The 13,999-nt window shown below is 55.0% G+C and overlaps 1 protein-coding gene and 1 long non-coding RNA gene across 4 annotated transcripts; one reads left to right on the forward strand and one right to left on the reverse strand.

Annotated features, from left to right (window-relative positions):
* Positions 1-785: 785 nt before the first annotated feature.
* Positions 786-3,622, reverse strand: LOC133230955 (uncharacterized). Its single transcript, XR_009730998.1, has 3 exons — positions 3,194-3,622; positions 1,269-1,362; positions 786-1,076 (listed from the first exon to the last, which is right to left on the reverse strand). It is a non-coding gene; the product is annotated as an uncharacterized LOC133230955 (long non-coding RNA).
* Positions 3,623-3,713: 91 nt separating this feature from the next.
* On the forward strand, positions 3,714-13,982 carry PRMT1 (protein arginine methyltransferase 1). Of its 3 annotated transcripts, XM_061389047.1 has the most exons (11): positions 3,822-3,953; positions 6,206-6,259; positions 6,800-6,901; positions 7,651-7,806; positions 7,949-8,012; positions 9,777-9,919; positions 10,672-10,759; positions 10,852-10,967; positions 11,603-11,753; positions 12,055-12,176; positions 13,682-13,982. In XM_061389047.1, exons 1-11 carry the CDS (start codon positions 3,918-3,920, stop codon positions 13,763-13,765), a joined length of 1,116 nt encoding a protein of 371 aa, XP_061245031.1. In that variant the 5' UTR covers positions 3,822-3,917; the 3' UTR covers positions 13,766-13,982. The 3 variants fall into 3 exon arrangements, with proteins under 3 accessions (XP_061245032.1, XP_061245031.1, XP_061245033.1); XM_061389048.1 differs by lacking the exon at positions 6,206-6,259 and having other exon boundaries at positions 3,714-3,953; XM_061389049.1 differs by lacking the exons at positions 3,822-3,953; positions 6,206-6,259 and adding an exon at positions 6,484-6,575.
* The last annotated feature ends 17 nt before the right edge of the window (positions 13,983-13,999 follow it).

The raw sequence follows: 13,999 nt of genomic DNA on the forward strand, positions 1-13,999 counted from the left end.
ATTCCGGATTTTCGAATTCGCCTACTCTTGAACATTTGTCTGTAGTCCCCAAACGAATACTCACGTGCCTTTGCACTCACTGGTAGGCGTGCACGTGCTCAGGGCAGTTAACGATGGGACTGACCCAGTGGGCACCCTTCAGCTCAGGTTGGCGAGGCAGCGCTGCCTTCTCGTTGCAGCTCTCACACTGTGTACACACATCCTTTCCACAGTCTATTCAGTGCCACATTTTTCACGTCTCTGTGCTACTTGTGGTGATTTCGCTGTCCCAAAGGGCCCCAAAGCATAGCCCGAAGGTCCTAGCCAGCATTCCTAAGTGAAGGAAGGCTGCCATGTACCACAATTAAGTACAGTTTGTCGTAGCTCGTTTTCGTTATAGTGCTGTTGGCTGCAAGACCAATGTGAATAGGCCCACTATACATTAAATAATGTCTCTACAAACAAAATACACAGAAAACCTGATTATATTTTGATGGGTTGATGAAAGTGTTGTGACAAGACACTTGTGGCAACCTGACCCTGTATCTCCCCCAGGATCAAGGCTGAACAAGGTGTTCGCCAGTTCAGTGTTTGTGATGACTTTGTGGGATGTAACCAGTGCAAATAAGGATCGAGTGTGGAAATAAAGCTTTCAAGATTAATATAAAAATTAGTGGTATAATAATAGACATGCCTCCTCATTAATTAAAAACACCTACGGTGGGTCTCATAACCATGATTTCTAAGTAGAGCAGGAATGACATTTGGAGATGGATCACTTATGGTCGTGTGACAAATCATACACATTTAGCGGCTTACAACAACGCATTTATTAATCTCAGTCTCTGTGTGTCAGGGGCACGGGTGCAGCTTAGCAGGGTGCTTGGCTCAGGGTGTGACTATGCTGCTATCAAGGTCTCAGCTTCAGTCTCACCTGAGGCTGGGGGCCTCTTGCCAGTGCTGGTTTTAGCAGAATCATTGCGGCCTCATAGAGACACCCAACTCTTCAATTTGACTCAGGTCTTCTGACCACCTTTCTAATCACACGAACTCGCCAGTGATCTTGTCCATTTCGTGGTCTATGACCTAATGCAGCACTGGCCAACAGAAATATAACATGAGCCATAGGTGTTATTTAGAATATAATAGTAGCCCCATGAAAGCAAAGTAAAAAAGTTAAATTAATTTTAACAATAATTTTTACTTACCCCATTTATCCAAAATAGAATCATTTTAACATGTAATCAATATAAAAAATATGAATGAAGTATTACAGATTCTTTTCTTACCTGAAGTCTTCAGAATCTGGTGTTTTACAGCCATAGCTTATCTCAGCTAAGACTAGTCATGGCCCATTACTCAGTTGTCCCATGTGGCTGCCATCTTGGAGAATGCAGAATTTGACACTTGAGACTCCCCCAGTTTTGCTTCCAGCCCAGACCTCCCCCCTGTACTCTCTGTGGTGTGGAATTCACTCAGTCGTATCCAATTCTTTGCGACCCTATGGACTGTAGCCTGCCAGGCTCCTCTGTCCATGGAATTCCCCAGGCAAGAATACTGGAGTGGGTTGCCATTCCCTTCTCTAGGGGATCTTCCCTATCCAGGGATCAAATCCTGGGTCTTCTGCATTACAGGGAGACTCTACCATCTGAGCCACCTGGGAAGCCCCTATACTCTATACCCAGTGACACTGGTTTATTTCCTAATGTTGTAGAGAATGTGTTATAATTTTTCCTTCTTCATAGCAACACAAGAGCAAAAGTAATTGATTGGGTTAACTGGAAATCAGAAAAAAAAAAGATAAGACACGAAAACCCTGCTGAAATATTTGGAGAAATAGAAAAGAAAAAAAAATTCCACACAACATATAAAGATCAAGATGTGGGTTCAGATAAAGTCTCTGCTTTTCAACAGACAACATTAAGAAAAGGAAAAGACAGGTCACAGATTGGGAGAAAAATGTAAAGTCAGTATACCTGACAGAGACCTGTATCTATAAAGAACATTTACAGTTGATGAATAAGAAAACAACTCTGTTTGCAAAAATACACAAAAGACTTGAGCAGACACTTGACAAAAGAAAATACACAAATAGGGGAACTTCCCAGGTGGTCCAGTGGTTAAGGACCCGCCTTCCAATGCAGGAGATGTGAATTCCATCCCTGGTTGGGCATCTTGCAGCAACTACTGAACCCACATGCTCTGGAACTTGTGCACAACTAAAACCCGAAGCAGCCAAATTAGAAATAAAAAAAATATATATATATATAAAAAAAAATATATATATATATATATTTTTTTTTTTTTTTAAGAAAGAAAACATGCAAATAGCCGATAAGCACACGAAAACATGAAAAGGTGCTGAATAACTTGGCGGTCAGGGCAATAATGCAACTCACAACCAGGAGATAATCTCTTCCTACATAGGAGAGTCGTTAAAATTATAGACTGATTTTATCAAGTGCTGGAGGGGATGTGGAGCGCCTAGAACTCTCACGCATCACTGATGGAAATGCAAAACGGTAGAACACCATAGGAAACTTTGGGGCAGTTTCTTATCAAGTTAAACATACACCTTGCATAGGACGCAAGCATGTCCTCCTAGATTGCCCCAAGAGAATTCAAAGTGTACATCTACAGAAAGGTTGGGACACGATGGTTTATAGCCACTTTATTCATAACAGCCCCAATCTGGAAACCACCCAGATGTCCACCAAGAAGAAAATGTGATCCAGCCACACAATGGAATACTCCTCAGCAATAAAAAGGGTTGGACAATCGTTATATGCGACATGAACGAATCTTGAAACCATTATGCTGAGAAAAACAAGACAGGCACAAAAGAACACATACTTTTATCGGAAATTTTAGAAGCTGAAAAGATACACTATAGTAACAAAACATAGTAATTGCTTCTGGGGTTGGGTGGGAGGGCGGTGTTGACTAGAAAGGGTCGTGAAGGAACTTTCTAGGGTGATGGATACATTCCACAAGTAGCAGTTACCTTCATTCAACAAGTAACTTTTTCTACAGGTCGAGGGAAGCTACCTGGAGGATGTGGCGACTGAGTTGTGTCGGGACTAACTCAAGACGGCCAGACGAAGCGGGTGGGTGTTCCCAGCGTGGTAGGACTCGGCAAAGGCCAAGTGCTTGAGTGGGGTCACTGGGTTTAAAAAACTTGTAACAATTAAGTAGAGGGCTAGAGATTAAATACCTCGATGCCTGAGTCCCATTTCTGACTTGATTCGGGATCCTGGCCAAGACCTCCCTCTCCTTGAGCCTCTCACTGCTTCAGTTTTCCCGCAGGAAAATGGGCACAAGCTCCTTTATTCCCCCTTGGATTCCCTACAAACTGGGAGAGCCACAGAGTGGACGACGAGTGACAGTTTGTTTGAGCCAATCTCTGAAGCCTAAAGCCTGCTTTCCTTTCTCGTGGGCCAATCGTCACGTTCTCCTTGCGGCCAGCCGCTTGGTGGAGGCAGGCCGAAAGCCTCATGACGTCACATCGTTAATAAACCAATAGCAGCTATTAAGAGGCGGGTACTTTTGGTGATAGTTCTATTTCAAGATGTCCGCTCAGCGCAGGGTCCGCCGGGAAGCTTTGAGGCGGTACTGGAGAAGGGGCGGGAACTCCCAGTAGATTCTGCCCAATCGTCAGTCGCGCTTCTTGCGATAGACGGGCAGTCTTTCCCATCCCCGTCGACTTAAGGGGGCGGGGTTCGGCACGCCAGACTAGGCGGGCACCTCAGCTTTGATGGGCGTCTCCTTCGCCCAATGGCTAAATGGCATTTCCACACAGGTCACCTCCGCTGCCAATGAGATCTCCTGGCGGGGTCGCGGTGGGCGGGCCGTGGACCCTCCGGTATAAGGCGGTCCCGGGGGAGTGCGGAGAAAGGGGGGGGTCTCGGCGGCCGGAGGAGGAGTAGACGCGGGTGAAGATGGCGGCAGCCGAGGCCGCGAACTGCATCATGGAGGTGAGCGCCAGGAGCGCCGCCGGGGGCGGGGGGCGGTTTGGAAGTCGGTGTTTTACGCCTCCGCCGTGGGGAAGGGGCTCTGAATCGCCGGATTGGGGTTGAAGGCCCCCGGCTGTACGGAGGGGGGCGCCGCGTGCTCCGTGTCCGAGGATACCGTTTGAAGTGCGGGTTCCTTAGCTTTCGGGGGCCTGAGGCGCCACGCCGAGCCGAGGGCCTACTGCCCCCTCCCACGTGGAGGAGGGCTGGGGGCGCTTCCGGCCTGGCCCCCACGTGGCCGCGGCACGGTGGGTGGGGAGGGGGTGTGCCGTGCCCGCTGGCCCGGCGGGTTCCACGTGCGGGACAAAGGCCCCGCCCCCGGCCGGGGGAGGGGCGCCCCGGGGGGGGGGGGGCGGAGAGGAGGCTCGGACCCTCCCTCCGAGGCCCCCTGCCCTCCTCCCCGGGGATCGTGACAAGCACCTCGGGGTGGAACTTACGTGGGGACCTCCGCGCAGTAATGAGGCTCTTGGGAGGGACAGTGTGTCTCGACCCTCAACAAACCCCTTCCTGGGACCAGGGCATCTGCTTAGGCATCCGTCCAGGTTTCGTGCACTCTTGCGTTGGGACTGGAGGAAGACGAAGAATTGGTTCCCTCTGGGACCCCTCCTACCCTCCAGTTTCTTGTCTCTGGATTCTCCCCCTCTTTGGGAGCTGGGGGGATGGGGCATGCCCCTGTGACCTCCCTCTGGTCGATGGGGGGGCATCGAGCTGAAGGAGATCTTTCCCGATTAGGCGCTGTGCACCCCCTTGTGGCCATTTCTGGGTGTGTGGGCGGGACATCTTTTTCATGGGGCGTGTCTCCAAGCCCCCCTCCCTGTCGAAGCCCTCCCGGGCGAGGGAGAGAGAGGGAGAGAGAATCTGTCCTGGGAAGGGGGTGTGAGGCAGTGGAGGCAGCGGATTTACCCCCTTCTGGCCCTTCCTCTTCCTGGGGTATTTGTGAAGGTGGGAGGTGACTTCCTCCTCCCCGAACCCCGGTTTGAGGGTCTTGAGCCTGCTTGCGTGAAATGGTGTCCTGTGAGGTGTGATTCTCTTGCAGCTATGTGGGGCTTGTCCTGATGTTGTGTCTCAAGCGCTCTGGGGGCATGTCTGGCGGTGATGTCGGTGGTGTAGAGAAATGGGCCCCTGTGGGAAGTCCCCTCACCCGCCGTCTTTCTGTATCCGCGTCATTCACTGGCTTGGGGAGGATGGAGGTGGGGCTTGGAGCCCAGGGGTTATGTCTGTGATTTCACGCTTCTTGGCGCCTGGAGAGTGCTTGCATCTGGAAGAGCTGTAATCTGTTTGGCCCTCGTACTCTCGCCTGTTAGCTTGTAGCAGTCTCAGGAATGGGAGATGAGGTCCCAAGATGCATACCTTGGGGGGGCAGCCCCCAGGAGTCACTCCAGTGACACCCCCCCCCCCGCCCCGCCTTGGCTCTCTGCTAAACAGGGCCTTCTTGGCTGGAGGAAATATCTTCCTCAGAGGGGGCTCCAGGACTCGGCCCCTCCCCTGGGGAGTTTCGGGGCCTGAGATGGTGGTTCGAATGGGGAGTAGAGGGGCTTGGGGGGTCCAGGGTCTGGCCTCCTCCGTGGGACTCTGCCCTCCTGTGCAGAGGGTCATGATCAGGAGATTGGCGCTCCCTTGTTTTGTTTGGGACTCCCTGAGTCCCAGGCAGGAGCTAGCAGCCCACGTGCCAGCTCTGCTGGGGGCGCCTGTGTGCCACACCTCCTTTCTGGAATCCTCTCAGATGAGAGACTGCTTTGCAGAGGTGGCAGATGCCCAGTGGATACACCCTGCCAGTCCCTTCCCCCAGCTACGAATGGTACCCCAGGATGAGGCTTTGTGTCAGGAAGTGTCATCTAATCTGGGGAGATTAGACGGTGAGGGGGAGTGACAGCTGGCAGTGCCCTTGTGCCCGGCGGGTGCCAGTTCCTTTGGCCTGGATGGGGGAGGCGCGTGTGCTCAGGTGCCTGGCCCAACAGGGGCAGTTGTGGGGGCAGGCCGCCATCTCTCCAGCCGCAGCTGGGACAGAACCCCCTCCCTGCTCTCCCCACATCTCCCACACCCCTGTTGAAAACAGCCTTGCCTCTTTACTTGTTCCTTCTCCCACCACTGCTCACAAAGGAAAAACAAAATTGTAGGAAACATATCTTTCTCCCCCAAGAGCCAGAGTCGCCTGGCCTGGCCCTCCCCTAGCCGCTCCCGGTAGCTAATCCTTTCTCCGTGTTACTCTCTCCTAGAATTTTGTAGCCACCTTGGCTAATGGGATGAGCCTCCAGCCGCCTCTTGAAGAAGTAAATATCCTTTTGTGAGACCCCCTTCCCACATACACATATCTCCTCACATGTCAGGCCCTTTTTAGTGGTCTGACTGATCCCTCTGGCTTCAAATCACTCTACCCTTGGCCCCAAAACACTTAGTCCAGACTCCGTCCAGGTTTTGGCCCCCACCTGGCCTCCCCCAGTACTGTGGCTACTTCCTTAACTCCATTTACAGCCCCCCACCCCACCTTTGTCTTTCCCCGTGTCTGCCCTGCTTCTGCCTTCCTCTCCCCTCCCTTCCCCAGCTGTGGGCTGAGCTAGAGACGGGGGCAGAGAGACTGGAGAGATGGTAGGCCTGGCTGAGGTATTGGGGGTGCCCTCCTGGATGGTGTTCTGGGGGTGGGGGGTTCCTGGGAGAGGCAAGACGGCAGCTGGGGGCTGTAGGGTTGCCATGGTACGGTTTGGGGAGTGTTCTGTATACTCCAGGGAGCAGTAGAGACCTGCCTGGAGGCTTCCGAATCTGTGGGGAGTCCCCAGATGTGACCCCATTTGCTCCCATTCACCCCCTCCCAGGTCTCCTGTGGCCAGGCAGAAAGCAGCGAGAAGCCCAACGCTGAGGACATGACGTCCAAAGATTACTACTTTGACTCCTACGCTCACTTCGGCATCCACGAGGTGAGTATGGACAGACAACTCCTAAGGCTGCCGAATCTTCCGGGGGGTCATGTTGGGGAGGGCTGGAGCTTCATCTCTGACGCATGCGCACTCCCTTCCCTGGCAGCGGGCCACCCCCTCTGCGCAGGCAGAGCTCGCACTCCGGGGTCGCCTCGCGCAGCCGTTGCCTGGGAGACGGGGTTAGCCTGGCGCTCTACCAGTCCTCTCCTGGGAGGCCGCCGTGGGAGCGCGCATGTGCGTCTGAGACGTCAGCCTGAGGTCAGGGCCTACCGGTCTTTGCCGCCCTCTAGTGATCGGCAGCGGCACTGTCCCCCAGCGGCTCGAAAGTCTTCTCCACCCCTTTTGCATGTGGTGGAGGCTGAGGTCCCAGAAAGCAGCAGAGATGGGGTGGGAAAATTTTTCTCTTTCCTTTTTTTTTTTTTAATTGTTATAAAATGTGCATAGCAAAATTTACCATTTTCACGTGGGCGGTTTAGTGGCTTTGGCTTACTGAGGACTTGTTAAAGTCAAGGCTCTACAGGGAGGCGGCAAGGGTAGAAAATGCCTAAGATAGGATTTTGGTCCATCCAGTCCAATTTCATGTAGGGAAACTGAGGCGTGTGGAAGGGAAATAACTTGTCCCAAGGGGACTAAAGCAGGTTTGAGGACTGAGTGCTGGTCCTCAAGTTGATCAGCGTGTTGGAGGCCAGGACACCCTGGTTTTCGGGACGCCAGTCCCCTCATGATCTCTTTGTTCCCACCCCTGCCAGGAAATGCTGAAAGATGAGGTCCGCACCCTCACATACCGCAACTCCATGTTTCACAACCGGCACCTTTTCAAAGACAAGGTGGTGCTGGACGTGGGCTCGGGTACAGGGATCCTCTGCATGTTTGCCGCCAAGGCTGGGGCCCGCAAGGTCATCGGGGTGAGTGTCCTCGGTGGCCAGCTGGGCCTGGGCCTAGGGACGGAAAGGGGGCCCCTTGGGGCTCAGGGATTGGGTGGAGGGGAGTGGGGGCGGAGGGTGGGACTTGGGGGGGTCTCACCCTCCCTTCTTCCTGGGCCCCCAGATCGAGTGTTCCAGTATCTCTGATTATGCGGTGAAGATCGTCAAAGCCAACAAGTTAGACCATGGTGAGCCCAGGAAGAGAACGGGGTCTTTGGGGAGGGAGCGGGGGATCCCAGCTTCCCCGGGGCCCCTCGGCAAGGGAATGGGGGCCATGGAAGTCAAATTCAGGCGTTCATCCCCTGTGGGCTCTGGGCTGCCGACAGCCCCAAAATCCAGCCTTCTCAGAACCCATCACCTGATGAGCCGTCTTAGAATCTGCATGTCGAAGTCACAAGCTTAGTGCTTCAGTCTTTTATTTAAAAAAAACAAAAAAGTTCAAGAAGCATCTTGAGTTTTTTCAGTGAGTGATAGAGTCACGTGGTTGGCACATGAGGCCCATAGTAAGAAGTCTCCCGCCCGCCTCTCAGCCACTCTTCTCTAAGTGCAGCCAGCTCTCCCTCCTGGAGAGGTTCATACCGGTGAACAAACAAGCGTGCGTATGGTTCTGCATTCACGTGCTGGTTTTTGACACAGATGGTGTTTCATATGTGCCCTTTGCGATTTTCGCCTGTGTATCGTGTAGTTTAGCACCTGACACGATGTTGAGAGGATCTTGCTTTTTGATGACGGCCATCCTCTATTTGCACATACACCAGCTCTGTTAACCAAGTTCCTGCTCATGGGCATTTGAGCTTCCAAGACTTCCGTCCCCCACGTGTAATGTCATCATCAGTCATATATGAACTAGTGTTATCTGTGAGGTCAGTTCATAAAAGTCGGGTTGCATGGATCAGAAGTGGAAGAAAGTTGGGCAGAAGGTGCCACATTGCCCTTCCCACCTGCAAGGTTTGAGGGGCGGAGAACATGGGAACGTGGGGTTTTTTGATATGAGGGCCCTTGGCATTCTAGAAGCTGAAGGGGTTTTTTTTTTAAAAAAAAAAAAGAGAAACTAGTGTAATGAATCCTCAAGTTCCCATCACTCAGCTTTAAATACCTCCTTTTGAAGCAAATTCTTTTTTTTTTGCAAATTCTGACTATAAATCCTGCCATGTGTCTCTAATAGATAAGGCTATTTAAAAAAACATGACCACGGGAATTTCCCAGCAGTCTAGTGGTTAGGACTGCTTTCACTGCTAGGGCCCCACTTCGATCCCTGGTCAGGGAACTAAGATCCCACAAGCTACACAGTGCAGCCAGAAAAACAAAACATGACCATGGCTGTTAGCGGCAAAATCTCTTTTTTTAAAAAAATTTACTTTTCTGCGTCAGGTCTTAGTTGCAGCGTGTGGGATCTAGTTCCCTGACCAGGGGTTGAACCCCAGTCCCCTGTATTGGGAGCACGGACTCTTAGCCACTGGACCACCAGGGAATCCCATGGGCTGACTTCTAGTAGATTTCAGGAAGGGCGCTGCTCTGCCCCATACAAAACCCTGACCCAGAACCAGGTTGTCTGCAAATGGTTTGGCACCAGGTTCCCCATGAGTGTGTGAGGCGTGACGGGTAAGAGGGTGGCCGCCTTTCCCATTCTGTGTCCTAGAGCGAGGGGCTGTCTGCGCCGGGTCCTGGTCCTGCCTGTTAATGGCAAAATCTTAACGTCACCTAATACCTGATTCATGTCAAGTTCTGTTCCTGCCTCAGAAATATCCCATGATGAATGAATTTTAAAACTTAAGTTGACAGGGTGTGGCTTCAGCTCACAGAGTTCTTTAAAGGGCCCCCAGCCCTTCCTTGAGAAGACAAGGCTGTCCCAGTGGGGTCCCCAGGCCCTGGGGTGTCCCCACCGCCCCCAGGGGAGGCAGGCAGACGGCTGTCCTCGGGGCTGGTGGCATGTGCCCTTGTCTGCCCCACAGTGGTGACCATCATTAAGGGGAAGGTGGAGGAGGTGGAGCTCCCAGTGGAGAAGGTGGACATCATCATCAGCGAGTGGATGGGCTACTGCCTCTTCTACGAGTCGATGCTCAACACTGTGCTCTATGCCCGAGACAAGTGGCTGGTGAGGCCCCTGGTGGGGCGGGAGCAGCTCGTGCAGGCTGGGGTCCCGCTGTTGAGCCGGTGTGGGGGTCCAGGCAGAAAAGGAAAGCCATGCTCGGTACTTCCCACCACGGGGACTGAGTACAGGGGCTGGAAGACATCTACACGGATGTTAGGAGGCCCACGGGCAAGATGGAGGAGGCCCAGTACCAGAGGCTAGACAGGGACAGGGAGATGGTGCTGGAGAAGAACCACAGCAGGCCAGAGGGATTAGGAGGGACTATGGACCCAGGTGCTGTCACAGCAGGCCTCCCAGGGAGCTGACCGAGACCTGAACCCTGGACGGGGAGGAGCCACATGGGATCTGAGGGGCAAGGCACACTGGACAGAGGATTTCGGGCAGTGCAAAGGTCCTGGGGCAGCAGCGAGTTGGCTGTGTAGGGAACCTGCAGTAGAACGAGGATCGGGAAGGAAGTTGGAGGTGAGGGGTGGAGGGGTCTATGCAAGTCTCGTGGGACCTCATGGACGTGTAAGACTGCTTTACTCCTCAGAGGGGCGAGGTTAGGACGGGGTCTGACTTAGATGCTCCTCAGAGCCATCAGGCAGCTATCTGGGGAGTAGACTGAGGCTGGGGACCAGTGAGGAGGCCACAACAGGGGCCCACCTGGGAAATGCTGAGCCCAGACCAGGGCGGTGTCGGGTGGATAAAGAAACAAAATGGGGCAACCTTGCCCAGTCCCCCCATCCTTCACGCCCTTGCCCTGCTCCCCGTAGGCACCCGATGGCCTCATCTTCCCAGATCGAGCCACGCTGTACGTGACGGCCATCGAGGACCGGCAGTACAAAGACTACAAGATCCACTGTGAGCTCGGGGCCCGGGGAGCTTACGGGGTGGGGACTGGCTGGGTGCCGGTTCCCCCTTGGGCTCACCGCTCCTCCCCGCCTCCTCCCCAGGGTGGGAGAATGTGTACGGCTTCGACATGTCTTGCATCAAAGACGTGGCCATCAAGGAGCCCCTGGTGGATGTGGTGGACCCCAAGCAGCTGGTCACCAATGCCTGCCTCATCAAGGTGAGCGGGTAGGGTGGCTGGGGGTCGCTCAGGGTCAGCCCAAGAAGAGCCAGCACCTGGCCCATGTGTGGGACCGTGAGTGCTTGCTTGTTTGAGGTCTCGGGAGCTTATATACACACGTGGGTCCCTGATGATATACCGACAGCCATCATTTTTTGAGGATCCCCTTCTCAACCCCAGTATCAACTCTCACAAGGATACGGGAGGCAGGCCAAACTGGGTGGAGGAGGGAGTTTGTGGACGGAGATGGGGAGGGGCAGACGCCCTGACTGGGCACGCCTCCGTGGCCTGAGGCAGGACCCCCAGTTTTACCCTGAGCAGTCAAAGGATTTTAAGCAGGGCTGTGACGTGATCCGTTTCTAGGCTGTCAGGCTGTCTGATAAGGGATGTGGGAGGAGAAGGCGGGAGCCATGGAACCTTGTTAAGATGCTGCCACAGCGGAGTGGGGACACTGGCTGGGGGCAGGCATTGGAGAGTGGAAACTGGGCGATTCTCCAAGGAGCGGTACTCCTTCTAGGAGGTCAACCTGTCAGATTCGGGGTTGGGGTTGGGAGAGCAGGGGATCCAGCTGGGCCCCAAGGTTTGACCGCTGGGCTGGAGGTCAGGGAAGGGGGCTCACGAGGCTTTTCCCGCAGGAGGTGGACATCTACACAGTCAAGGTGGAAGACCTGACCTTCACCTCCCCCTTCTGCCTGCAAGTGAAGCGGAACGACTACGTGCACGCCCTGGTGGCCTACTTCAACATCGAGTTCACCCGCTGCCACAAGAGGACCGGCTTCTCCACCAGTGAGGCGGGGCGCAGGGGCGCGGGCACAGTGGGGCCTACGACAGGAGTGGTCAGAGGGAGCCCCGGGGGCCTGGAGGCTTCTGACAGCAGCTCTGCCGGCCAGTCCGAGTGCACGGTGCTCCAGTCTCTGCGCCCGAGAAAAAGCCCGTCCCAGGCTTGATCGGGGTGAAGGGACCACAGTCACTGCGCAGTCAGTGGGCTCTGGAGGGCGAGGGGGTCCCGAGGAGGGAAGGTGGGGGTGGGGAGGGACAGGCGGTGAGCTGGGTGGGCCGGGCTGATGCCGCCCACGCCCACCCCCAGGCCCCGAGTCCCCCTACACTCACTGGAAGCAGACAGTGTTCTACATGGAGGACTACCTGACGGTGAAGACAGGCGAGGAGATCTTTGGCACCATTGGCATGCGGCCCAACGCCAAGAACAACGTGAGGCTCTGGGGCAGCTGGGGGGTGGGCTCGGGCACCTCTGCCTGTTCTGGGGCCCGGGGACCTCTCGGCCCCAAACCCGCCAGCTAGCCTGCTTACCCTCTGTTCTGCAGTCATCTGTCTGGCCTGTGCCCCTCACACTCCCACCCCCGGTCTGCCTGTGACCAGTTTCATTGAGCACCTACTGGAAACCAAGGGACCCCAGGGACCCAGGCATGATCAGGCCGGACCCCTGCTGTTCAAGTTCTAGACACAGGAGAGTCATGTCAGTGCCAGCTGGTCATGACTTCTGTGCTCAGCTGGGAAAGGGGCCGGCAGGTACTGGAGCAGATGGAGACAGGGCCGGAGGATATCCTGGCCCAGGAGTGGGAGCGAGAAAGGAAAGGAGGGCTGTTTCATCTGCTGAGATGTGGCGGGGAAGCAGGTCTGGGAGAAAGTCAGGAGCTCAGGCATGGGTGGGAGGACTCCTGGGTTGGCGGGAGGAAGGTCTGGAAGTTGAGGGGCGTGGCCTGAGCTGGAAATGTCAGTGGAGCAGGGAGTGGCACTGCCTGAGCTTGGAGGGGAGACCCCAGGGTGGCCCCACTTTCTAAGTCAGGGAGGAGTGGCACTGCCTGAGCTTGGATGGAGGGGAGACCCCAGGGTGGCCCCACTTTCTAAGTCAGGGAGGTAAGAGCTGGTTTCAGCAGCTGTTCTCAGCCAGGGATGGTATTGCCCCCCCCCCCCACGTCATTGTCTGGAGACATTTTTGCCACAGTTGAAGAAGGGGCACGGCTGGCATCTAGTGGACAGGCAAGGGAGCCGCTCCGTGTGCAGGGCACAAGATAAGACTCCCTCACAGGAAAAGAGTGGTCTGGTAGCGAAAAGGCTGAGAAAACTCAAACCAGAAATTGAAAGAGACCCAAAGAGGGAAGAGGGACCCAGGAGTGACGTGCAGTCAGGTCTGAGGAGGGCATCAGTTCTTGAGGTTGTTGGTGGCTTTGCCCCAGTCTTTTCAGGGGTTGCTGGGAGCCCAGGCCACAGGGTGGGCCCCAGGAGGGTTGGCCTCCAGGAAGCTTTGGAGGAGAGGAAGAGGGGGGCGGTGGGGTGGGGCCCCAGAGTTTTTTGAGAGGAGGAAGTTTGCTAGAAAGAGGTTTGTTTCTTGTAAAAGAAGAAAGAAATAACTTTTGCTGATAGGGTTGGTTTTGATAAAGGAAATCTTAACGATGCAGGAGACAGCAGTTGCCCCTCCCTTCCCTCTCCACCCCCCACCCCCCAAGGCAAGGGATTGGCTGGGTTCCAGGTGGTTTTGAGGATGTCACGTTGAAAACCTCACGGGGAATCGGGCACCCCGGGTCAAGACAGATGCTGGGTGTGGGAGCAGCAACACGGCGTCTCCAGGGAGGGGGTGTGGACCACTGGGGGCCTGCGGCACCTCTGGCGGGCTGTGCTGTCCTCCCCCTTCCCCCCGCTGCCCTCTGTCTGCCTGCCCTGTCCCAGCCCCCCTCATGGCCGCACTCTCCCCACAGCGTGACCTGGACTTCACCATCGACCTGGACTTCAAGGGCCAGCTGTGTGAGCTCTCCTGCTCCACTGACTACCGGATGCGCTGAGGCGGCGCCCGGCTTCTCCCACCCCAGCCAGGCTGGCCCTGCAAGGGCCCAGGGGCTGTGGCGTTCTTAGGCGGTTTCGGGGCTCCCCCTTCCTCTCCCTCCCTCCCACAGAAGGGGGTTTTAGGGGCTGGGGGTGGGGGGGGCACATCGTGACTGTGTTTTTCATAACTTATGTTTTTATATGGTTGCATTTACGCCAATAAATCCTCAGCTGGGATGGCAGCTCAGCTTCCT

This window comes from Bos javanicus, chromosome 18 (genome assembly GCF_032452875.1).
Source record: "Bos javanicus breed banteng chromosome 18, ARS-OSU_banteng_1.0, whole genome shotgun sequence".
Taxonomy (NCBI): Eukaryota; Metazoa; Chordata; class Mammalia; order Artiodactyla; family Bovidae; genus Bos; species Bos javanicus.

What these genes read in the sequence shown, in the direction of transcription:
- PRMT1 (XM_061389047.1), top strand. Translation starts at nt 3,918, where the DNA reads ATGGCGGCAGCCGAGGCCGCGAACTGCATCATGGAG. An exon ending in ATGCCCGAGACAAGTGGCTG is followed by an intron (nt 9,920 to 10,671) that starts GTGAGGCCCCTG and finishes TGCTCCCCGTAG; the next exon opens with GCACCCGATGGCCTCATCTT. An exon ending in GGCCCAACGCCAAGAACAAC is followed by an intron (nt 12,177 to 13,681) that starts GTGAGGCTCTGG and finishes CTCTCCCCACAG; the next exon opens with CGTGACCTGGACTTCACCAT.